The sequence below is a fragment of the Clarias gariepinus genome, chromosome 16, assembly GCF_024256425.1.
Source record: "Clarias gariepinus isolate MV-2021 ecotype Netherlands chromosome 16, CGAR_prim_01v2, whole genome shotgun sequence".
In the NCBI taxonomy this organism is placed as follows: domain Eukaryota; kingdom Metazoa; phylum Chordata; class Actinopteri; order Siluriformes; family Clariidae; genus Clarias; species Clarias gariepinus.
The window spans coordinates 7,555,764-7,582,219 of record NC_071115.1 but is presented as its reverse complement, the minus strand read 5'-3'; the positions used below and the strand labels follow the sequence as shown (position 1 = coordinate 7,582,219).

Below are 26,456 nucleotides of genomic sequence, written 5' to 3'. Positions count from 1 at the left end.
GAACCCACAAAGATGTATGGACAGATCAATGTATGTTTATTCTTCCTAGGGGAAGTTTAAAACCAGTCTCATATGTTCCGCAAATACAAAGCGGTACTGTGAAGTGCTACTATGAGATATAACGCGGGTCGTTAGAGCAAACGTATCAAAATGTTGAGTAGAAGTGATGTTATGAGCATGTTATGATAACTGCCTGAAGTTAATCCTGCGACATAAGTTAATCCTGCCTGAAGTTAATCCTGCGACAAAACTTAAACTTTATCCGATCTACAATTTCGATTCACTCTCTGATTATCAAACAGTGTATTTGGCTGACGATGAAGGAAGTATAACTTAGCGTAAGCAAGGCGTAAGATACTCGACCATACTTATGTTTGTGTTAATAACTTAGGCAGAGAGTTCTGCTGTACAGTAAAGCAGACAGACCTGTACGTGGGCTTCAACCTGAAATAATAATATCATTGACTACATTAAAGCGGATCTGATTATTTTATTATTTTAGCTTTAGCTTATAAAACCTCTTTACCTGTACACAAGTTACAATATACTTAGTTATTACTAGTTAAAATATACTTGATAGTTTTTAATAACTTATTTAGAGGGATTTAAAACTGTTTTAATTTGTTTACTTAAACATTTATAGGCATTCTTTGAGATAAAATATGATATATTCGGTTTTTCAATGAAGCTTCACAATCACACACACACACACACACACACACACACACACACCATCGTGCCTCAGCCCTCACTATGGCAACGCGCGTGTCTACTGCGCGCGTGTCTGTCTCCTCGCAGGGACCCGTCCAGTCTTCCTTTTTTTTTTTTACCCACAGTGCAGCGCGCTGAGTCAAGATGGAGGAGCGCAGCGGCCGCGCGAGAACAATGTTTAGACGCTGAAGACCGAAAGAAGCGACCGAGCTGGGAGGCAGAAACAGGCACGGCCAGAGCGAGCGGCGGTCATGAGTTGGTAAGAGAAAGGGAAGGGAAAGCGATACTCGGGTGTGAGTTTTTTTTCTTTCTATTTTATTGTAACGCAGGAGGAGAGGAGAAGCGGTCCGGGGGTCAGACAACAAAGCTTCGCTAGGTTCGCGTTAGCATCTTAGCATGCGCGCGGAGCATCAATTGTTCAGAGAGAGAGAGAGAGGGGCGCATGTGGGCCGGTTCATTATGAGCAGCTTATTAAATAAAGCAAGGTTTTTGTATTATTTGTAATATTCACTTTTTTTTACGTGAGCGCACATTGCGCGCGAGTTCTTTACAGTGAGAAAGAGATTTGTTTGTTTGTTTTTGTTTATTTCGGTTCTAGAGTTGAACTGTAATGACGCCGTTATGGTGAGATATTAATAACAAGCAGAGGCTTTATCACGGCCTATTAACGGCCTTTTCCTTTTATGAGCCCGGATTTAGCCACAATGGTAATGCTTTGAGAGTTCAGCTCTCCTCGTGACTTTGTGTGACTGATGTTAGCATCATCATCATCATCATCATCATGATGCAATCGACGTTACTATAAATCTCCATGAAGACCTTCAAATCCTCCAAAACCCTCCTTTTCTCCCTAACTCCCTCAGCATGGATGCTCAATAGCTGTGTTTAAGATTAAAATTGTATTAGAAAATATTTGGACCATTTTATATATATATATATATATATATATATATATATATATATATATATATATATATATAATTAGAGAGCTGCATGCACCAAGGGTAAATGAGAAGTACAGTTCAGTATGTGTGTGTGTGGTTTCTCCAACCCTTCCCACAGAGATACTTTTCAGGGGTGCCAAAAGATATAGCAGATCAGAGAAGTATCACAACGTTCGGGTTTTCAAGTTTTAACCACAGGAGATGTGTAAAGCTGTTAAGTTTATAGAAATAAGTTATCACAAAAGTAAAATATCCAGACTTGGGCCCAATTAATTTAGGTGGTTGTTCCTGTTGTTGTATGAATTATGGTATAAATAAGCTGTATGTCGCAAGTTATCGCAGAAGTATTTTGGTGGTGGTCCTATATATTATTCTTTTTTTTTTTTTTTTTTTTTAATATCATTTGAATATTGCCCAACCTTATTTCCATTATTTTCTTATATTATCCATTAATAGAGCAAGTATTTCTAGTAGTGCTTTGCTTTCTTGAACACTTGTAGTTAAGCACTTTATATCACAAAGCAAAAGTGAAAGACGTTATTAAATGTGGCTTATTGAATGAGAGAGGGGAAGAAAAAAAAAAACCTGGCAGATTGTGGTCATTATGCAGATCTTTTCAGTCCACATTTGCACATGTTACTGCTTTGAATCTTATTTCTAACGTATTTCGTTACCCGTCTGGGCCGTTTTTAAAGTTCGCCAAAACAGTGTTTTATTTATTTAGTTAACTATTATTTAAATATTATTTTTAATTGCTTGTCGAATGCCTGGGATGGTTTCTAGTAAACTCGTTTGCATTTGCTGTTAATAAAAGGCGCGATTCGCAGACGGAGTGTAGGTCAGCCCCAGCACAGCTGAGCTTCCAGACGTGCGCCTGGTTAAATTTGCATAGGTGAAAGTACCGTGGCCAGCCGTTGTAGTAAACAAAGCATGCAGAGACTGCGTGCAGTCGCATGAATAATTAAAGCGTCGTTGAGGAAAAAAAGCCCGATCTTGCACACATTGAGCCACCATTCACTCTACTGAGACATGGGAATCCATTTTTCACACGTCACGTTGGCTCGTGTTATCAGTCTGCTATAAAACAGTAGCTTTTTTACATGTTTGGGTCATCGCCCAGGCTGGACGTAGCGTATTCGAAGTGTGGGGACAACACCTGCTCATTCGCTAATGGACTAATATAGGGTCTATGGGGAAATTAACAAAGACAAAAAAAAAGGGTAAATTAGTCCATGGATGTTGTATTTAAGTTTGTTGATTTACTTTCTATAACAGCACCTGAGACATTTGCGTTGACTTTAATTTAAAGTACATGTTTACGTGAATGCAGCCTCTCCAATACGTAATTAATATGTTATTATAAAGTAAAAAAAATTAAATCTCTGTTCATAATGAATACCTGACTTAATATAAGACTTTAAAAGAAAAGTGCTGCTATATAAATCCTTCTATAAGAAACTATTTTTTGACAGTAGGTTTTGGTTTTGATCCCAGGGAACACTTGTAGTACGTTGTGCCTTTCTTTGTCGGTTCCTCTCTTTTGAACATGAACATGACGGGCACACTTAGTCACGGATTGGAAAACGTTCACGCTAAGGCAGCTGGAGTGTCGGTTAAATAAAAATATCAGACTCAAGTGCAAGATTAGCAACATTTCTATTTAGTTACTTACGTTATCCTGCTCAGGATCAGGATGGAGGCCAGAGTGTAAGATAGAAGATCTAACCATGCATAGAAAGATTTGGGAGACCGCCTGGTTCTAGGAGCATGTCGTATGTTTTGAGCTGCAGGCCTGTTTGCTGTCTGCTCAGGGCTGTTAAAGGTCACGTTCCACAAATACACACCTACAGTGTCGGCACGTATGCTGTTTTGGGTTCAACCGAGATTGTATTATTCATTGATTGAATCTGTAAGCATCTACAATAAAGGGCAGCCAGTCTTTAGGCCACTGTGACAGCATAGAGTCTGAGACCTCTAGACATTGAAAGAGATGGGAATCTCCAGGGACCAAACAATACAATATTATGACGATACGCAGATGACCATTTTTATTATATATTTTTTTTGTATTGCGATTGTGCAAGCATCACGATTTTATGAAGATCAATATTCAGTATTAAGTTTTTTTCTTCTCCTCTCCAAAATTTTTTACAATTCTAAACAAACAATTTACTTCTAGCACTCGGGACGCTGTGCTGTCTGCCAATATGTGAAAAGTTTAAAGCGCACGACCTGTAGGATTATCGAGGAACTGCAGCCTTTTTTTCCCACCACAAATGCAAACATGTATAAATACATGTATTGCCACACAAAAGATTCGCAGTACATAAATTGAATAGTTTTTTTTTTTTTTTCATCTTTATTAGATAATAATTTTATGTTCACTTGACCATTTGGTTGTGGATTTTTTTTTTTTTGAGTTTGTTGGCAAAGGCCCAGGATTGAGATTTGAATCATCTTGCACGTTTCAAACGTTTGTTGTTGGTGGACAGAATTTAAAAAGCATCTGTCTTGTGTTCCATACGGTTTGTATGCAAGAAAATTGAGTGTAGTTGTGAATTTTCTTGGGAGTGATTTGGTGACCCCAAAAAAAGCACAGTGTTCCGCAGAACTTGGCGATCTTTAGATAAAATGTTTGTCTCCTGACCAACTATGTGTGGATGTGAAATAAGCAAGCTGTCTTGTTTTATTTTCATATTCTCTAATCTTCCCCATGTTGAACAATTACGGGGAATTTGGCCTCTTTCAGATCATGTTTATACATTACTCGGATCACCTAAAAGGTGCATATATTTTTTTAAATCAATATTTAATTTCAAACAGCTATGTTTGGCCGTTTTGGTGATTGATTTTTTTTTCCTTTTATCTTCTTGAATCTACTCCACCATTGCTGCATAGGTGTACAAAGCTCTATGCGCAACATAAGCACTGAAGTGTCGAGTGTCTGTAAAATGACTGACAGCAGGGTCATAAACACACAAACAAGCTTGTCATGTTGCAAACTTCATCCAGGTTATTTTTTTATAAATGAGAAATAAAAAAGACTATTATAATGCCTTTAATAAGGTAAAATGCAAACTGATTAAAAAGATTTATCTTTTATTTTTAGATTAGTGAAATTAATCACAACAGTTTCTTTATACACATGAAAAACAAGGACAGAATCATGGAACATGTTAGTTTTATCTTGTGTATAGTCAATTGTGTCCGTTTCCTAGTACCTAGATGATGTTGCTAGACTTACGAACAAATTGGACTTACGAATGATCTCTCGGAAGGGAACTTGTTCGTATGTAAGGGAACTTTATGTAATCTATTGTCATTTCTTTTTTTTTTTACCTCTCTTTACAAAGGGTGCTTATTTTTATCGCTGACCCATACATTTTCATTTTCTTGGAATAAATATATCTTTAAAAACAATTAAAGGTTCCATTTTGATGGTTTTAACTTGATTGATAATGACATATATTTTATTATGAATTCTGTGCTTTATTATTATAATTTTTATCTTTTCCTTACAGACTGATTTGTAATGCACCAATTTGCTCGTTTCCTCGCTCGCCTTCTGAGTGTGTGCAAAGCTACATGAATTAATGTAATGGTCTTGTATATTTACGCTGACTGTATATCGACTAGTTTAGGCTGTAGCGTGGAAATCCTGTTTCTCCAAAGTTCAGACAATGTGTTGTAAAGCAGAAGTGTTGTGTTTTTTTTTTTTAAGAGATGAGGAGAGCGAGAGCTCGTGAACAGACTCCCTCTTTCTCTGGCCGACCCATCAGATGGTGTGATTAATGCAGCTAAGTACTTAATGGCTGGATCAAAGAGCTCACGCCTGTCGTCTCTAAGGAGCAGTACGGCCCTGTCACGCAATCTGTTCTCATACACACGCATGCACTCACACGCTTCTGATATTATAAATTATTCAGGTCCATTATTAAAAGTTCAAAACCTTTCAAAGCCCGATTATAGTAGTGTGTACTTTAATTATTGAATGTTTGTAGTATTATCTTTTTAAAATAGAATGGAAATGTATAATCACGTTAAATGGGGAATTACGCCATCTGGAAATGCGCTCTGATTCAATATTAATTCGATTATATGGAATCTGATATTTATAAAATTGCAATGTAAAGAAAAAAGTCGGTTTATATGATGAATCATGTACTATTTTTAGTTGTATGGTTAGCCTATGTTTGTATTGCCTAGCTAACCTTGATTAATAAATGACTAATCTGATCTCAAAAATGGGAAGACAAATATTGTTATTTTATTAGTAATATGTTTAGTATTAGGGTTAAAAAAAATGTTCCACACATTTCCTTATTAGATAGTTGAACATCTTAACAACTAATAATTAATGTATCTTTAATAACATCAGACTTCATCTTAAGTTTTTAATAAAACCTTTCTAGTGGTTCCATCCAAAAACAAAGCAAATGAATTAAAGCAAAAGAAAACGACAACAATGAGACTATCAAAAATACTGCTCTATTTTCATCCAAAAATAACAAGGTTAAAAATAGTGTCCAGCATTGTGTGCTGACTGAACTGTAAGTGCATCCTCTTGTGGTGTACAAGTCAATAGAAGCGTGAGCTACAGAGAAATATTGTACAAAACAACATATCGGTTAATTAACGTTTTTGTTGGTAATATTCTTAAAGGTGATTTAACAATTATGCATCACCGATGCTTGGTATATTTTTAAGCAGGGTTGTATGGATATTTGAAATTCTGATGCAGTGGCGTTACAGTACATTATGTGAAAATTACCACTGAATGAATATGAGGCACAGGTTCAGGTTTTCAGATTCAGTAAATTAAAACGTTTAAAATTATAAATGTTCTGTAATTAGAAACCACAGTCTTGGTACAGTCCATTGAGACCCTTTTGAGAATAATGAAACAGCATGTAGTAACATTAGGACATGCGAAATGATGCGTGTTTAAACATGTCAAGTTAAACATAATTCAGCGTGTATTATTCGGCTGGTTGCTAGTTGCATGTTGTGTCTGCTTCAGGAGTAAATGTATCTTAAACGCATATGATGGATAACTGGTTAGCATCCGAGTTTGCAATCGGTCATTTAAAAAACAAAAACAAAAACATTTCAAGTTCTGGTACCTATGCTAGATAGAATTAATACATATTAGCAATGTTTTGACCTATAATTGGTGTACGTGCACCTCTATTATTTCCATTATTCAAGGCAGTTATATTAAGTCATAGAAATTCCAGAATACCATTATTTTATACATTACATTTGGTATAAAATCATTAACATACAAACATCCAACACTTTTACATTGATCTAATGAATGTTCTGTTTTATTTTATGTAGCCTTCTAGATTTTGTACAGATCAAAACAAAAATAAATAAACATTCAAAACACAAACTGTTCCCTCAGTGCAGAACAGTGAGTCCGTAGAGTGCCTGTGGCTGGGGAAAAAAAAAATCACCTAGCATTCTGTGGTGTATTAACAACAACAACAAAAGAAAATCGTCTTTTAGACGAAAGCTGACTCATAAAGCTGACTTGTTCACTATTGTGCTGGATTTCTTTGCTCAAGCTAGATCCAACTAGATCTCGTCTCAGAATAACAACAGCAACAAAAAAAAAATTATAACCCCTACTTTCTTTTATATTACTGTTTTCTTTACAGTATGAATGTACAATTGCATAATTTCTGGTTTTATATTATTATAATATTTAGTCACTCATAGGGCAGATTGAGTTCCTGTAAAGATCTTTATATTAGGTCTGTCTGATTTTGATTCATAAAAAAAAAAAAAGGTTTGATTGTTTTGACATACATTGTAATTGAGAATTAAACTGATATTTAATTATTAAATGGACCTTTTTGTGTTCAAACGTATTTATGGAGGCTTACAGTGAGTAATGGAGTAATGAGTAAATTATCCTGTCAGGAGAATTCGTGCCAATAGGTATTTAATTTATTTTAATGTTTTTGTTTTTTTTTTTGTCAAACTTTACATAAATTCCTAACTTTGCATACATCACCTGTAATATAAACCGCAGCCTTTTGTAAATGAATGTGTAGATGAAAGTGCACAGTCCATCCATATTGTGATTTTTATGCGATTAATAGTTAAGCAATACTTTGAATCCTTTTTTGAGCCTTTGGAACGGCCACTGATCATCAATTATTATTTATTTATTATTATAATTTTTTTTTTTCCTAAATCCTACTGATTTTTATTATTGTCTAAAGGAGTATTTCTTAGAAATGTTGTTGAAATAGAGAGAACCGAAGCTTTATTATGGTTTTATGAATGGATTATGACTTCTATAGTGGTGATCATTGTTTGTAGGTTGTATACATCTGGTGTAACCGATTTATAAAAAATATATTTTTTACTCTCTTAGGATGAGAGCGGTGGCCCTCTTTTAAAGACCCTGTCATATCAGCGTTACTCCGCTCTGTCCAAGTGCCTCCAACATGAGCCTCATCCAGGACAAGCTGGGAAGCGAGTTCCTGCGGCCGGGCGGGGGCATGGAGGCCGGCTTCGGTTCGAGCATGCTGATGTTCAGCCACCTGCCGCCTGTCACCAGCTTCACCCGCCTGACCGGACAGAGCGTCATGGCCGAGCTGCAGCCGCACGAGCTCGTCCTGAAAAAGGAGCGCCACTCTCCTGACTGCAATGTCTCGGATGGAGGAGGAGTAGGACTGATGTCCGGCACGGGGATGATGTCAATGACGGGCGACTACTTGCCTGCGTTGGGCATTAAACAGGAGAAAGTGTCAGAGCTGGACTACAGGCAGCCCGTATATCCAAGTGACGTGGGCCGTGGTGGCACCGAGATGCTGGAGATGACCCTCAGCAATCACCAGAACCTGCTGGTACACGACCTCAGCATAGGGAACGTGAGTGTGTACACAAACACGCGTCATTGACGCTTTTTTGATCTTGGTTATTATGAAAGATCAGGAAAAGAAATAACAGGATATGTGTGGTTATGTGAGAGAGGTTACAGTTTGAGAGTGACTGACTGGGTTTGTGGGTTTGTGCGCGAGAGTGGCTGTGTGTCTGTCTCTGTCTGTCTGTTTGTCCGTCTGCTTGTGTCGCTCCGTGTCTCTGTCCGCCTGCCTGGGTCGCTCCGTGTCTCTGTCCGCCTGCCTGGGTCGCTCCGTGTCTCTGTCCGCCTGCCTGGGTCGCTCCGTGTCTCTGTCCGCCTGCTTGGGTCGCTCCGTGTCTCTGTCCGCCTCCTTGGGTCGCTCCGTGTCTCTCTGCCTGTCTCTGTGTATGGACATTTTCTGGAGGTCTGGTTGTGTTTTCGCATGGTGCTCAGGCTGCAGTTGAGGGAGGAAGTTAATGACGCTGAGTTTGTTTTGGCTACTCTGTGCTTAATTTAATACGGAAAATGTCTGAGATTTCCTCCGACTTCCTTTCACTTCCCGCTCTGTCCTTTTTTTCCCCTTTTTTTTTCTTTTTCTATCGCTCTTTTTTTGGCAAAATTTGACAATTTTTCCTGTTTTCCTTTCTTTTGCACAGTTTTACCTTTGTCTCTGACTCATTTTCAATTCTCTCCTTTCATATCTCTATTTTATTTAATTTTTTCCTCTTCTAAAAGATCTTTCACTCTTTCTTTCTTTGTCATTACTGTCTTTCTTTTGGCTTTTTCACTTGCTTTAATTTCTTAGTCTTTATGTCTTTTTATTCACTCTTCAGTTTGCTTGTTCTTTTGACCTTCATTTTTTTTAACTTTCTTTTGCACTTTTTGGGCATTTTATAAATTTAAATGATTCGCTGTGGCGACCCCTGAAAGGGAACAGCCAAACGACAAAGAAGAAGAGGGCATTTTATAAATTTACACTTTTCCTTTTTCTTTTGTCACATTTTCCTCTTTTTTTTTTTTTTGGGCTGCCTTTTCCATTCTATTCTCGAGTTTCCTTTACTCTTGCTTTGTTACTTTTTTTTTTTTTTTTTTTTTGCTTTATCCTTTCTTTAATGCTTTTATTTTCACTTGTTTCATCCCTGTTTTTTTTTTTTTTTTTTTTGCTTTCTTATGTTTACTTTTACAACGCTTCTCGCTTTTATTCAATAGTTTATTTTTGTCATGCTAATAGTTTTTGAGTCTCTTTTCACTGAGCTGAAGCTGTTGGAATATTGCTGCTTTTTTTTTCTCTTTTTCTGTTGAACTTATGGGCAATTGGTTCATAACGGCCTCCTATTGGACTGGGGTGTGGAGCGGAAGATTGGCAAAAGAGGAAAAAAAAGTTAGTTGGATAGTTGTTTTTGATAATTTAAAACCTGTAAGAGATACAGTATAGCTGCTTGAGACAAACCAGATAAGAATAGGAATGTATTGAAATATCGGATCGTAAAATGTAATGTGATTCGCATGTAATTCACAGCTCTATTTACCACAGATTTTACTAATACTAATTGTCCTATCTGTCAGGGGATGAGTTACAGATTTCTAGTCCAAATCTAAAATTCAGGACGAATGTTTCACATGAAGGTTTAGTTTGCGTTGTGTGAACGTTGCTGTTAGACATGTGTGTAAGGAGTGTGTTGAGTACACATAGCTTGTTGTTAGCATAGTTGTTGCCCTGTTTTTTATTTATTTTTCATTATTTTTTATTTTCGCACACAATATCATTCTTAGATGAAGGATGGGATTCTTAAATGGCAGACTGATCGGAATATAAACACCGCTGTAAACATTTAAGTTATAAATTGAGGTAAAAAAGTTTAACATGAGCGTTGTTTAGAAGCAAGAAATCGGCTCGGTCTCTGTGAATATTGACTTATGCGGTAAGCCGGTGAATCGTAATGTGTTCCCAGTACTGGTCAGATGGCGTTGATTAATTTTCTAAAACAGTAGATCTGACGTTCACAGCTTTATTATTAATGCACTCGCTCTTTCATTTCCATAGTAACAGCTCATTCACTGGAACGTCTGATTTTTCTTTTGCTTTTAATTCCTTTTGCTTTTTTCTTTCAAAGCAGAACATTTTTTTTTACTTACTGTGTTTTTCTTTGTTTTGCCCTTTTATTATTTTGAAGTTTTTCTTTTACTTTTTCATCCTTACATTCTTTTTCCTTCTTTTCTTATCTTTTCTTGTCTCATTTATTTTGCCGTTGATCTTGGCTCTGATTATTATTATTTGCTCTTTTTTCATTTAGCTCTTTCTTTTGCCTTTTCTTTTTGCTGGTTTTATTTGTGATGGTCTTTTGTTCTTTCTTGTTCTTTTGATTATTTGTTCGTTGCTTTTTCATTTGCTCCTGCTTTTGGGTCTTTTCCCTTTTTATATTTTTTTGATAATTTGTTTAAAAAATTTTTGCTCTTTGTTTATTTTTACTTTACACATTATATATTCTACCGTTGCTTTTGCTCTTTCTCTTGTTTTTTTTTCTTATCCCTTGTATGTGTTTTTTTGCATTTCTTCATTTCATCTTTTTTTTTTTTTATTCTTTTGTTCTCTCTTTTGTGCTTTTTATTTGGTGCTCGCACACTTTAAAAATGCCATCGCGGCCCTGTCGTTGATTACTCTTTGATAGTCACGTGGCAAGGAGCACGTTATGCCCTGTGTACACATCCCTGTCCTACTTGTCATGTGTTTAACCTGCAGTCAGCAGTTGTAGTTAATGTTTTTTTACTTTGGTATCTCTGTAGTGTAAAATGTGGGTGATATCCCTGTGCTGTGGTTGATGTGTTGTGTTGTGATTTGTCAGCGCCCTAGGGCTCACGAAGATAGAAGAAGAGCTGAATTATCCCGGTGTAAGCGCTACAGCTCAGCGTCTAACAAAGCAATAAATCCAGGCAGAGGATCCGGAGCTGTTAAATATAAACCGCTTTTTCTGGGAATAGTGATGTCACCCAGCTTCCGCTAGCATCAATGAGGAGGCTGGGCCAAACCGGCAGTGACATGTACAGGCACGCGTAGAGAGAGAGAGAGACACACACACACACACACACACACACACAGGGGCTGGAGGGTGAGTAAAGCTCTTGGCAAGCTCATGAGAAAACAAATTGTCCGATTAAGTGTTCAGTGCTGAGAGAGTCAAGTCGTCTGCGCGCGGCTGCGGGGAAACGGGTGTGAGGCCGTGACTCTCTCAGCATCTGCTTCTTTGTACTGCAGCCGCTGGCAGCTGACTCATTTCACATTCACACACACAAAGCCAGGCTCTTGAGCTACACACTCACGCCTGAGTCTCGAGCTCTACAGCACACCAGGAGGATGTGATCTGCTGAGACCTGACTCATTACTAAATCCTTCTCACCCTAAACTCTCATTTGCTTCTGTTTCACAACACTGTGTGCACGCGCGCCTGTTAATGAGTGAGTGAGGGTGTCTGTGCGCGAATGAGTCTGTCTGTCTGTCTGTCTCTTTGTGTGTGTGTGTGTGAGAGAGAGAGAGAGAATGTCTGCATGTCTTCTGGAGGTCTGGTTGTGTTTCTGCGCGGCGCTCAGGCTTCAGTTAAGGAGGAAATGAATGACGCTGGATTTGTTTTGGCTGCTCTGTGCTTAATTTAATCCAGAAAATGTCTGAGATTTCCCCCGACTTCCTCTCACTTCCCGCTCTGTCCTTTTTTTTTTTTTTTTTTTTATATATAACTCTTGTTTTGGCAAATTTTTCTTCTTTTTTTGCTCAGTTTTGCCTTTTCTCTCTCATTCATTTTTTATTTCCCTCCTTTCATCTGTTTTATTTGATTTCTTTTGCTGTTATGAAAGGTTTTTCACTCTTTTTATTTCTGTACATGCTCTTGCTTCCATTTGGCTCTCTCCAATTGGTCTCATTTTTTTCTTTCTTTTATTCATTCACTCTTCTTTTGTTTACTTGTTCTTTTGACCTACAATTCTTACTTTCTTTTGTGCTTGTTTTAAATAATTTTTTTTGCTTATTTCATGTTTATACTTTTTCTTAATAGTCATATAAAGTCACAACTTTCTTTTTTTTCCCTTTCTTTTTAAATTTCTTCCTCTTTTTTGGGCTGCTTTTTCAATTCTGTTTTTAAGTTTTTTCAACTCTTGCTTTGTTTCTTTTCCTTTTTTGCTCTTATGCTAATCTTTCCCTTATTGCTTTTGTTTTCACTATTTTCATAACTTTTTTTTGGCTTTCCTGTTTTATTTTTTCACCCCTTCCTGCTTTTACTTAGTTTTTTTTTGTCATGTTATTTAAGTCTCTTCTCTTTTTTTTCCTCCAGTTTGTCATCTCAGTTTTTCTTCTGCCCTTTTAAACATGTATATATATATTTTTTTTTTCCTTTTTTTCTTCCACTTTTAAAGTTTTATGCTCTTTTATGCTTCTTTCTTTTCACATTGTTCATTTATTCTTTATTTTGCTCTTTTGTTTGCTATGTCTTTTTTTAAAAAAAAATCTTTGTTTTTTATATTGTTTATATTATATTTTTTTATGCTCTCCTTCCTCCTTGTGTGTGTGGATGGATGCATGCCTGCGCGTGTGTGTTTTGCCCGAGGCTTGGGTTAATCCTGTGAGTGAGAGTATATTACAGATCAGTGGTGTGAAAGGCAGACTGAGATGAGCGTCATTAAGTTCTGCGGCTCTTTGTTATTCAGGACGAGAGTTCGATTATTCAGGCTCGGAGCGGGAAGCCTCCTCCGTCTGCTCCCAGCTGCTGAATAATCAAGAGCTCTGCTCCGTGCACAGCGGCCAGGCTCAGGGAAGTCGCGTGCATTCTCAGGGGAAAGATTCAGGGGCTGTAAATAAAATTTTATTACCCTGCCGTCTGACATGCGCACGCGCGCGCACACACACACTGGGTAATTATCTTAATATCCATTACGTCCTTGGCTCATCTTTGTTGCATGACAAACCAAGACGAGCGCGGTATCACGGAGTACGAGTAGTGTTTTTGTTTGTTTTTTTAAAAACTGCTCCACTGCCATTTCTTCACATTGTCTTCTTTTTTTTATTTTCACCCTTTCCCTCCATCGTGATGTATGTTAATCTTTTCTTTCTGCTTCACTCCTCTCTTTTGTTATCCCGCAGCTGTCGGGGAGGCTGGGAAAGGACTCCTCGGGGAGGAAAGGTCGAAGGTCAAACGGTGACGGACAGGAGGGCAAGACGCGACGGAAACGAGGAGAATCCAAGGTTCATGTGCATTAGAGCTGCCGATGCTTTTTACTCTTAATATTTAAAAAATGTTTTTTAAGGAATGCAAGTGGTAACACGTCTTATCTGAACGATTAAGATTTTATTTGCTTTTTAGTCACTAGTTCAATCATTCATACACTTTTATGCACATCGCATAAATATTTTGACAATGGCTGGCTCTGTTGAATCAATTGTACATATAACAAAGGCTAAGAATATTTAAATTAGTGTCTCATCTCATCCCTTGCCTCATCCCCACTTACACCCCCCCTGCCCAAAAAAACAAAACAAAATGCACACATACACACCCACTCTCACGGCATCTGTCGGTCCACCTGTCTCGCTGGCCACACAACACTTTATTTGCATTTCTTCTTAGTTATCGATTGCAGCTAATTTTTACAACAGATTAACAGTTAAATATTAAAATGTATAAATTAAATTTATACATTAAAAATCTCACAATCCCCCCCAGTAGATGATACTGATACTGTAATTTTTTTCTTTTTTCTTTTTCTGTTTTGTTTGTTTTTCCTTCTAAATTAAAAACGTTCCCTTTAACTGAAAAACTAAAAAAAAAAAAAAAAAACAGTACATAGCTAAAAATATTATCTCCACAAAAACCCTTTATGTTGCACATTTGAATTGAATAACAGTGAATCCAAACAAAGGAATATAATAAAATTTTTGTGTAAAACAAAAACAAAAAAAATCCTAATGCAGTTTACTTTTAATAAAGCATTAAAGCAGATTTGTTCTTTCAGGGATAAAAAGCTTGAGAAGCGAATCATGTAGAGCTCATGCGTGATGCGTCAGACCCAATGAAAAACTAAACCAGTCGCCATTTTGTCTGGCAATCTGTCTCGGTTTTACAATTCCAGACAGGTGTTGGTTGTGCTTGGGAATGCCACATCCGTCCAAGGTCAAGAACTTTCCAGAAAGTTTTATTTTATTTATTATATATAGGGTTGATCCCAGTCAAAGATGAGATTCTGTCTGTGATCACAGCGTTTGTGTAGTGACCATTTTTTATCTCATGGGGGAAAAAAAAAGTTGAGTAAATTCATCACAATAAATATTTAATACATGTCATGTACTCGTGTTGTTTGCTAATCTTGACCCAAGATGAGCTAATAAAATTATCACATTTTATCTACGCCAAATGTAGGTTATGACAACTAAATCCGAAGTGTACACGCAGACAGTGTATCTCCGATGGACAGAGCCATTAATAGTGTAAGAGGATCACATTATCTAGGACGTGATTATGTTCTACTCCACATGCAAGCACACGTATTAAACAGGCAGTTATTTAGGATTCGTTTAAAGCCTAAATACAGGTTTTGGTTTGCTCCGGGTGTGCGCTATGAGTGGTGCAAGTTCGCTGATTAACTCTGTCACACCTCCTTTTAGTCTATGCTGGATCCTGATGGAGGGACGGTGTCTCCCAGCTCCAAACCGCACATCTGCGAGCACTGCAGCGCCGCCTTTCGTAGCTCCTACCATCTCCGCAGACACGTTCTCATACACACAGGTGAGTGCTTTTTTTTTTAGTGTCCTATCGTTATTTACCTATTGCAGCATGTGTCGTAGTGTTTTAATTCCTCTTGTCCAAAATCAATTTACAGACGCAATTTTTTTTTATTTTATTTTTATGTATTAAAGAATGACATTGTGATGCCCCTCGGTATGTCCTGAATATAATTTGACAGTCAGATAAACACTTTCCTAACATCAAGACGATAATCACTTTGTCCACAAGTTTATTTGACGTTAGCAAGCAAGGTGAAGCTAAAATATTAAAAGTACAATCCAACTAAGCTCCTGCTTTAAAATATACAGATACAATCAAAAGGTAAATTAAATGCTCTTTTTCTTGTAGCAAGATTGCATAATCAGTAGACGTTTCTAAATGTAACATCTAACACAGCTATACAAGTAGCGTTAGCGATCTATGAACGGCAAAATGCTAATGCAGTTCCCCCTATACCCATGTATATGCAGTTTTGCATTTTATTTATTTATTTATTTATTTTTTTTTTATTGCTGTAACGAATACTAAACGCGCTACTGTGTCGCACTTGATTGCTTTCGGAATACAGGTCACGTGACACAACTTCTTACTTATACACTTTTCTTAAAGGGGCCACAACCAAATAATGTATAAGAGTAACAAAACAGTCATAGTGCATGTTTTTATTTGTGAGGTATCCAAAATAAGTTATAATGTACAATGTAACATATAATAACAGAACATGGTTATAAGATTAAAAACTTCTTTCTCTCTTTCACTCACGCCACCTCGGCTGGGATCATCTTCTTTTATGAATGTGCAGCGATCTTTAAAACTTTTACACCGTTCAAATGTTTGTGACTAATAGTCTCACCACTGTACTGTGCTAGAAGTCTTCTGTAAATGTCAATTGGGTTTTCATTCACCAAAATGTCATCACGAATCCCTTCCGGTTTGACTTGAACAGCCTAACTAAAAACTAATATTTCCAGCATGAAAATTTTGCTTGTTTCAGGAACCTGAGCTTTTTATTAGTAAAACTACAGACTCTTCATATTGGCTTTCTCTTATTATTATTATTATTATTATTATTATTATTATTATTCCCAGCATGACCTTTTAAAGACGTACTTGAATTTCTTTTATTTTTATTTTAAAGTACTCTAGTTAGGATCATTATTTACTCTCGTAAACACTTCATTACCCGAAAGAAACTAACCGCTAATGGACTATCAGGACGATGGACCATTTTTTTTTTTTTTTTTTTTTTTTTTCCTTCTCTCAACTTGCTTTCATGTAAGAAATGAGCTGAAAATCTCATTAGACAATTATTAAACACATGATGAGCCACTGTGAGTCATATCCTTTGAGGCAGTTACATTTCCAGTGTGTAAGTGCAAGCCATGGAAGGCAGTTTTAAAGAGGAGATGGGGGGGAATTTAGTGACATTTTTAATTTGCATATTGCAAAAATACGAGTTTGTTCTGTAGTGCAAATGTAGCTTTCGGTCTAGTCAGTCTAATGACTGTCAGACGTAATTACCACTCATATGTCTGTGCTTTTCTCTCCAGGTGAAAGACCGTTCCGGTGTAATCAGTGTAATATGAGCTTCATTCAGAAATACCTCCTGCAGAGACACGAGAAAATACACAGCGGTAAGTACTCTACATTCCTTCCTGCTCTTACTGCAACCTGACTACAGCTACTCTTTTGTTTAAAAAAAAAATCTGGTCCTAATCATCTCCATTCCTGTTTCATGTGCAGGAGAAAAGCCTTTCAGTTGTGACCAGTGCAACATGCGGTTCATTCAGAAATACCACATGGAGAGACACAAACGAACACACAGTGGAGAAAAGCCATACAAGTGTGACACCTGCCAACAGGTAAAGTGGTAGAGATGAACACAACCTCTAGCTATTTTTACGATACAGGTAGCCCTTGACTTACGATAAATCCCGAGATACGAATGGATCACAGTTCTACTTCCGGGTTTAATCACGAGAGGAGCTCATGTGTATACATAGACACTGCACTGCACCAGATACCAATATTTACAATTCTTATATACAATATTTTCAGTGTGTAAGTGCATGTATAAAATGTCTAAAGTCTGGTATATTGTGTGTGTGTGTGTGTGTGTGTGTGTGTGTGTGTGGGGATTGTGGGAGAAATGAGTCACGGCCTCACCGGTTTCAATGAATCAGTCAGGAAGCACGATGATTGAAAATGTCTGTCCTGATGGTGAATAATCCTAATTCTGGAAAATGTTAAGTTCTTCTCCAGTACAGTGGGGAAACAGCTCTGAGACAAAATGATGGTTTAAAATCGAGGTTGCTGAGGGAATTGTAGTTTTAATGAACCTTAATGATGGAAACATGACATTAAGTGAATTAAAAAAAGCGTGCATTCTGTTTTCATACAGTACTTGTCAAAGTTTTGGAAACACCTTCTTCTTCTAATTTAATGTTTTTCTACATTCTAGAACAATACTGGAGATTTCAAAACTATAAAATAACAATTAATTAATAACAGTTATTATTTTAAGTCACAAAGGTCAGCTGTTCTGGAACAGTCCTCGGAAGAACACTATCAAGTACATTTGCAAAACCCATCAAGCACCATGATGAGACCATAACACGAAAGCAAGACCAAGACTTACCTCTGCTGCAGAGGAGAAGCTAATTTAGTGTCACCAGCCTCAGAAATCACCAATTAACAAACAGCACCTCAGATTAGAGACGTTATAAAGGATTTACAGAGTAGCAGATACGCCTCTATCAACGCACAATGTACACATACAGCACAATGTACACATACAGCACAATGTACACATACAGCACAATGTAAAATAAAAATCATTGAATTAGAAGGCATGTCCAAACTTTTGACTGGTACTGTAATTAATAAACATGTTAGTTTTGGGAAATGTCACTTAATTGATGTAATAATTAATCATTTATTTATTTTTAAGATTGTTCTTTAACGGTTTTGTGTCCTCTCCAGTATTTTTCCAGGACAGACCGGTTGTTGAAGCACAAGAGAACGTGTGGAGACGGCATAAAGAAGGATTTCGATGCGTTAGAGATCGAGCTGGGCAGGGACGCCCATGGCGGGCACGGCAGCTACGCAATTACTCAGGGAAACGTGACCACACCAGGCCGCAAACGAGGCAAGTCCAAAGCCGGTGGCGAGGGTGGCAAACGCAAGAGGACGTCAGGGCCCTCGCACAGTCAAGGTACAGAGGAGTACAGCCTGCACGATTTTAACACTGTGGACAACCATGGACTCGAGATATCATCATCTTCAACATCAGCATCCCATCCAGGGTCCAGCATGCACGGAGAACCTGTGGCGGCACCCAAAATGGCCTTTAAAAAGGGCCACAAGAAAGGTTCGGAGAAAAACGGTCAGTCCAAGCCTGGAAACATGGAGCTGCCTGGCGAGGCTGTCATGGATGACATGGACCTTCTACAGAGTCACAAAGCAGGCCATAGTAGCAGCAACAACAGCGCGAACTATGACGATGCCATGCAGTTCCTGAAAAAGCGACGCTACCTGCATGCGACCAGCAACGCCGGGGTAGGGGGTGGAGTTTCTGGTTATGACTTGGGCGTCAGCCACTTGCAGCACCAGCCGGTAGTTGTTCAGGGCATTGTTTCTGGAGTAATGGATGGAGACTCTGCATTGGGACTCCTTGACTCATCACCTCTGGCTGACATAAAACCAGACAAGTCAGGAATCCCAGATGAAGTGCTACAAAGCCTCCTGGAGCACTATGGCCACAAGCCCGATGTGACCTTTGACTTATCTGACCCACATCCTGTGGAACTGGAGCAAGGCACGGCCGACGGTGTTGACCCCCTGGGTGCCGAGGGAAACCCTGGGGGTGGAGACAAGACGTCCTTGATGCACGAGTACTCTCGTTTCCTCCTACAGGCTCTCGAGAGGACAAGTCACAGTGGTGGCTTTGTCCTCGGACCGACTTCCTCGTCTGCCTCCACTTCCTCATCCAGTGCCATAGCATCTTTCCCCACGTACAGCACCTCCCCTTTAGAGTTCTCCTTCGGCCTCCCGGTCTCCTCCTCCCCCACTCCGACGCTTAATTCCTCCGTGCCAAAACCTCACTTTGGCTTGTTAGGGAGCTCGTCGCCATCACAGGGCTTTCATCTGAGCATTCTGGAGGCCACGGGACACTCCCAGCAACCTCAACAGCAGCAGCAGCAGCTCACCCCATCCCAGGAGCTGACAGAGCAGCTGGAGAAACACCACACCAACTCTTCTCCTGCTTCTTCAAACACGCCCAACTCAAGCGCCTACCAGATCCCAGCTTCAACCACTGACCTCGGCGGCCAAAAAGACGGCCAAGGCCCTAAAAATGGCACGGCTGGCTTCTCAATGGTGTCCTCTAAAGGCTCGTATCAGATCGAGAACTTTGCTCAGGCGTTTGGGGGGCAGTTCAAAGGTGGCCGTAGGCCTTTGGTGTTCGGTACAGACTCGGGCGCAGACGTGGAGCAATTCTCAGGGTACAGCAGCCTCCTGGCCAGCGTGAGCGACACCAAAAGCCCACAAAGCCAAAGCTACAACTGATTCGGTTGCTGAGCTTCTGCTTTTTCATTTTGTCTTTTGTATCGTTCTTGTTGTTATTGTTATTATTATTATTATTATTATAATTATTGTTTAGTTTTATTTTATTATTTTTGTAATGCAATTTTTTGTTTGTTTTTCGTAATTATCATTGCCATTCATGAAAATAGGAAATTTCACCCCACTTGGCCCACGGAGCCAAAATGAAATGCAAAATTTTTAAGTATTTTTGATTAATTTCCTTTTTGCGAGGAAAGACGTGTTTTCGTAATAATTTTTTCCTCTTTCTTAGTGTCGTAGAGACTGCGCGGTTCAAAGATAGAATACGAAGCAAATCACGAAGCAAAAATAGAGTAGTGGAGTAATTTCTAAAGTCCCCCCCCCCCCCTTTTTTTCCCTCTCTACCAAATGATGCTCACGTTTTAGCAGTGTAACATATAGATAGGTTTGAGGTAGAAATGGCAGGGAGTAGCCCGGAAAAGGTGAAGGAGGCAGGGAAGAGGGAGGGGGGGGGGTCGGGGGAGGGACTAAAAAAAAAACATTGTCTGTTACAAGATTTAAAGTATTACTCAGGTAAAATGATGTGTAAAGGTGTACAGGAAAATTTTATCAATGGGGCAGCAATAATGCATCGAAGAGGTGGACATTTTTGCAAATGCAAAAAAGCTTTTCTTTTTTTTTTTTTTTTATGCGACACAAAGAGACGAAACTGCTGCCTGCTCTGTTTCACTGACAACACTTTCCACTTAGCTGTATAGAGATTATGGTACTTTTATGTCAGTGTGAAATGCTCACATTCTCTTTCAATAAGGGCCATATATATATATATATATATTTATAAAAAATATCTATATGTACAATACCATATGTATCCTTTCTGGGGAATGCTGGGTGACATTGGTGGTACACAGTAGCGGGAGAGGGGGCATTCTCTTTTCTCTATTTCCCCCCCCCTTGGAGAGTAACGCCAAGGGTTGCTCACAAGAGGGCGCCGTGTGTTCATGCACGAGCGTCTCTCGGCGCACACACCAGCTCATAGGAATATGCTGTGCCTCTGTCTCCTAATCTCCTCTGTCTTTTCCCCTCTTTTTGTCATCTTAAAAAAAGAGTCCAGTCAAGCACTTTGAACATGTCCATGTTCCTTTTTCATTTCACCCAGTCTGGTCAAGCTGCGTGTCTATTCTTGTAAGGGGGAAAAAAAAAGGAATGTTTGGTTAAAAACAAAAAATATTAATTCAATGTTCGAAAGACAGACAAGGGGGGTAAAATGCAGTGTGGGTTGGAGTATGGTTTAGATTGGTAAGGGTCTTGGGGTTATATGCATATGACGAGGTCTTAAATTTCTAGCATGGTGTAGTTGGTAAAATGAAGGGTGGGTTTCTTTCACGTGCGTGTGTACGGGAAGCTTTATTATTATAATTTTTTTTATTCTGTATGACTTCTGGATGTATGTCGGACAGGCCTAGAGTGAGACGGCGTTTATATTTCTTTGTTAGTATTGAACCTGGGGAAACTGTGTCAAGTCAAAATGTCCCCTCTTAAAGATGCTGTGATTTTTTTTTTTTTTTTTTTTTTTTTTTTTTTCTCCCTTTTCTTTTCCCACTGGGCAGGCGATCCAAAACAGCAGTACAAACTGTAACCATTTCACAGTGCTGAAACTGTGTGAGCATGCAGGGTGAAGTATTATCTTCAACTACATTTCTGCTTTTTTTATATTGAACTGATTAATTTAAGTATTATTATTTTTAAATAAGTGCATTTTTGTCTTCCGCCATGCTGTTGGCTGCTGTCTCTGATCTTAAACTTTTTTTTCCCCCATTTTATTTCTTCCCCCCCTTCCCTTTAAGTGTAGCTCTTTCATATGCACCTACTGATTACTTCAGACCGAACCCTCTGGAGGCAGATATCACGGGGAACAAAAAAGTGACCACTAGAACCAAGTACTGTGTTTGTAGCAACCTAGCAACCTGTTATCAGTAACAATCCTCATAGCTGATCTCTTTATACCTCATATCACACACAAGCAGGGATACAGGACAGAACCAAGCGTGCGTGCATGTAGCAGGGACGATTTGGCGTTTCTTTTTATTCCCCGCCCCCAATACATTTTCTGTTCTTTTTAGAGTTTACTCAGTCTGTCTAGACACGGCCTTTGAGATCACGTGACCTCTCGAATCTTGAAGTGAATCCACCCTGAATAACTTGCATATCATGTTCGACTTTATAATGTCAAAGATTATTTATAACACGTTTCTAAGTTGACTTTGTTCACTTTGATAACGGTTTTCTGCATTACAGAACAGTTCTGTTCGATTACCTGCTGAGTGCGAGTTATCACACACACCCATCTCCGTTTAGACCAGAGCGTTAGCATCTTCTCATTCTCCTGTAACTGATCAGCTTGCAAAATTTCAGCTTTCATGCATACATCACCATTTTCAACGCAGTAACGCTCGTCAGCTTGTTCATCGCGGCCAGCATTCGCTCCCGTACCCGATTTCTCACTCAGTGTCGCTGTCCTAAATGAGAAAAATAGCTGCTGCTCTTTTTAGTTTTTAGGAGCTAATGACGAGCCCTGCCCATTATTAGATATGTTTTTGATCTGTGACACCCTGTTGTTACTGAACTTGAAATTGTATCTGTGATAACAGCAGCGCTACACACAAACGCTAACGTTTCAGAGGAGAAAATGACTATATAGCAACAAGTTCACACCAGAATTTTTATGGACCTCATCTAATTCAGACTAAGCATATTTATTGTGTTTCAGGGTGGAGTGTTTGTTGAACTATGGCACTGAGCAGCATTGCGTCTGCCCTTTTTAAAAATAGTGGAGGTTAAATCCACTTTTTTTTTTACACTAATCTTTATTCATATTGTGTGAATTTTCAAAAAAAAAAAAATAAACCTCCAGATTTGTGTCTTGGACGGAAATCGGTTCTTGAAGTATTTTTGAAAAAATTGGGTACAAACACATCTAGAATCAATGTGTAATGATTTTAAAGGCATGGTGTTTGAGCAGCTCTCTCTTTTTCTATATACAGTACTGTGCAAAAGTCTTGGGAACATGCAAGTAACTGCTGTAAAGCTAGGATGTCCTAAAGTAAAAAAAAGAAAAGAACAAACTTTGGATTACAAGCATAATTCGTTCCGGAAGTGAGCTTGTATTTCAAAACTTGTACACCAAAGCAAATCTTAAGAAATAATGGAAACTCAAATTATTTGTTCCACAGCCCCAAAAATTAACTGCATAAAAATAATTAATACAAAATATAAAGTCAAAATAAAAAAAAGGCGTGTGTGTGAAGGGGCAAGGTTTCAAATTACGTGTGCACACATGACGACAGAGAAGGAGAAAATGGATCTTTAACCTCTCTAACGAGACTTTTTGCTTTACACACACGCATACGAACACAAAATAAATTGTTTTACACACACACATGCACACACCTGGTCACAGTATTATAGTAAACAGTACACGCGTGCACGGATGTTGATTATTCCAGTGAGAGACGTGCACCAAGACCGAGCAGGGGAGACGATTACCCACAATTCTGCAGCGCAAGAGAGAGACAAACCGTTGGCTCAGTTGTGATCACATGATGCTAGGCGTCAAAACAAGAAGCGCATGCGTGATACATGATACACGGTACTCGTAAACCAAGACTTGCTTGTTTTTCAAGTCAAAATTATATGCTTACATGACCGCTCGTCATGTAGGCATATCTTTGTTTAAAATATAGTCATGTATAATTTAAGCAGTTTTATAAGGAAATTAACTGCTTAATTTTACAGAGCATCCTGCAAAACCAGCCACAGTCTTTCTGAGGACATTTTTTTTTTCCTTTTACATAACATGCTTTCTTTCTTTTTTTTTTCCTTTTTTTTTTTTTTTTTTTACATAACATGCTTTCTTTTTTTTTGGCTCCAGATATTTTACTGTAAGACCCAGTAAAAAGGTTATGAACAAAGGTATAAGACTTTTGCACAGGACTGTATATAGGCATCTAAAAAAATATCGTGTAAACATACTTTTTAGAAGTTTGACATTGCTGCTTAGGAAATATTCTACTAGTTTTTTTTTTATCTTCATAAGCTGTAAGCCATAAATCATTGATCAAAAATACAACAGGCTTGAAAGGTTTCGCTATACTTATGAATCAAGAATGTGAGAGTTTCACTTTTTAAAATTGAATTTTATCATTTTCATTATATTCAAATTTTAGCTGACTCGACTTAAATATTACCGTCTAACCAAAAGTTAGAAGTCCAGTCAGGTATAACCCGGATGACTCGAAAACATTCACAGGCACATCGGCTTGCCTTTGCTCGGTGTTGCAGTTTGAATTCGGATCGTCCACATCTTAGGCTTTGTTATAAATGCAGGGATGGTTTTGGCCTCTCGTACAGACTGGTAAACACCTGTAATGTTCATTTTATGCTTAAAAACTAAACAAAAAAAAATGCACGTTCTCCTCAATGTGACTTCTTTCTCTGATCACCAAACCAAAACGATGTATTCTTATTGTTTACATTCAACCTAAAAGAACACTAAGATGTCTTTCTTTTTGTCGTGCTTTTTTTTTTTTTTTTTTCCTGCCCGTTTTTTGTCACAACACCAAAATTTGTAGCTGACTTTCCTTCTGTCTTATTTTATTTTATTACAGATTCTTGTGATCTGACTCACAGGGCTATACCTGTCCCTTTGAATTTATTATTGATTAGGGGTTTCAAAAAAATAAAATGCTGTTATCAGTGGGTGTGTTTCTGTGCTTCTGTTCATTATTCTTTTATTGCAGTTGTGAAGCGCTCATTTGATGATACCCCCTCTCGTGTGAGGCGCTCTGGATTTAACATGATGCATTGCTTTTTATTACACTTTAAGCAATTTATTGCACTTGAATTGCCCTTTTCTTCTGCGTCAATGGAATCTATAACATTTCTTTTAACGTCTTGCTCAATTTTAATTCCTAGATAAAGCAACTTAACAGATTTTGTATCTGTAAAGTCATCGTAAAGTCGAAAGGAATGTGAATGTCTGCACCTTTTGAAACCGGTGCTTTTGTGTTTAAACTTGTCGTATCTCTCTCCAGTGGTTTCTACAGAGCTCAGAGTCCTGCCCAGCCCTTGAGAGTTCAGTGTGTCATGGTGAAGAACCTCTCCCAGAGCTTCTCATGGTGCTTTTACATCGGTTACCATGTTTGGTTATAACTTTCGTGTTTTCGATGTATTGGGTATTTTTTTTGTGTGTGTGTTTCAGCCCCTGAAAAGTGTTTAGATTGCTACCCATCCTTTGGATGCTTAAGTGATGTTTACAGCAATTGTTAGGAAAGTGAAAGTGTATGGTCTAACAGGTAAACTTGCTGTTTTGTTAATGTACAACTAAAGATTAAGAGAAGATAATTTATACTGTGTGTGGAGTACTCTCATAATATAGGATGGGAATACGGACTGAATAGGATGCCAGTGCATGACACCAGCGTGTTTTTGGGATGTGGGAGGAAACAACAGAGCCACCTCAATTCTTCTTTTCATTGCTGCTGATGATTTGTCATCTACAGTATAGAGTGTCTTCAAATATATCACACCTTACAAATGCATTATTTTTTAAGATTTGTGTCGGGATACCTCAAATGCCATTGATGTACATTGTGCTGTTTGTTAAAGCATTTGTGCTTTGTGATAGGTCACATTTATCATGCTGGGCGTAGCCATGGGTGGCGTAAGATGGGTTATCTGTGGGCATAAATTGAAGATCTTGTTCAGCAGTAATACCAAGATAGTATGTTGCTTTAAAGATTGCTTAAAGGCGTAAAGGAAATGAGTAACACGCTTGATACCAAAGGCAGACTATACCGCCTTCAATTTATGGCAGCAGGTCATCAGCCCAGAAAAAGTGTTCACTTCTTGTTCTTGATTGACAGGGTAGAACTCTTGTAACTGTAGTTAGTCCACCTCAAGGTTCCATATTTCCATCGTTCATATTCCATTTCTAATATTTCTGCTCACCATGTTTCTAAAGTTTAAAATAATGCTCGATTTTAAACCACAATCAGCAGTTTCAGAAGACATAGAATCTACAGCTTCTTTGCTATTTATTTCTTTGTTATTCAAGGAGAACTTGTTCTCTCAACTTCCCACCGATACCCACAAAGCACAGAACAGGACAGTTCCTCTGCATGCATGCGTGTCGAGTCGACCTTTTATTAAATGGGTTTGTTTTAACTGTGTGCGCGTGTGGTTACATTCAAGCGCTCGTCCATATAAATATTTGAAAGCGACTCTGTTTGCTTGACCCGGTTTGCTCACTGTTTTCAAGAAGAAGCGGTAAAACAAAATGTAGACTGCGATATGGAGAAAGTCTGATGATTATCAGCTTGTTGGCTCAACATGTGTCAACACTTATGCTTTATTCTCTGTATTTGAGTAGTGAAATGAAATGACGTTTCAAAAAAAAAAAGTCATGGCTGCCATTGTGTTTGCATGCAGCCTGTAGAAGTTGATTTACGACACGTATTTTTTTTTCCCCTTTTTTGCTCCCTGCTTTTCTTTGACGGCACACTTCGGCCTGGTATCATAATTTCTACAGTGGCTCATTACTGCGTAAAGGTGCAA

General features: G+C 38.3%; 1 protein-coding gene across 1 annotated transcript; it reads left to right on the top strand.

Annotated features, from left to right (window-relative positions):
- The first annotated feature begins 843 nt into the window (after window positions 1–843).
- znf281a (zinc finger protein 281a) lies at window positions 844–21,416 on the top strand. The gene is made up of 7 exons (XM_053515284.1): window positions 844–970; window positions 8,044–8,542; window positions 13,640–13,741; window positions 15,158–15,278; window positions 16,829–16,912; window positions 17,022–17,140; window positions 18,261–21,416. The coding sequence occupies exons 2-7, from the start codon at window positions 8,117–8,119 to the stop codon at window positions 19,842–19,844; spliced, it is 2,436 nt and encodes an 811-aa protein (XP_053371259.1). The 5' UTR covers window positions 844–970; window positions 8,044–8,116; the 3' UTR covers window positions 19,845–21,416.
- Window positions 21,417–26,456: the final 5,040 nt, after the last annotated feature.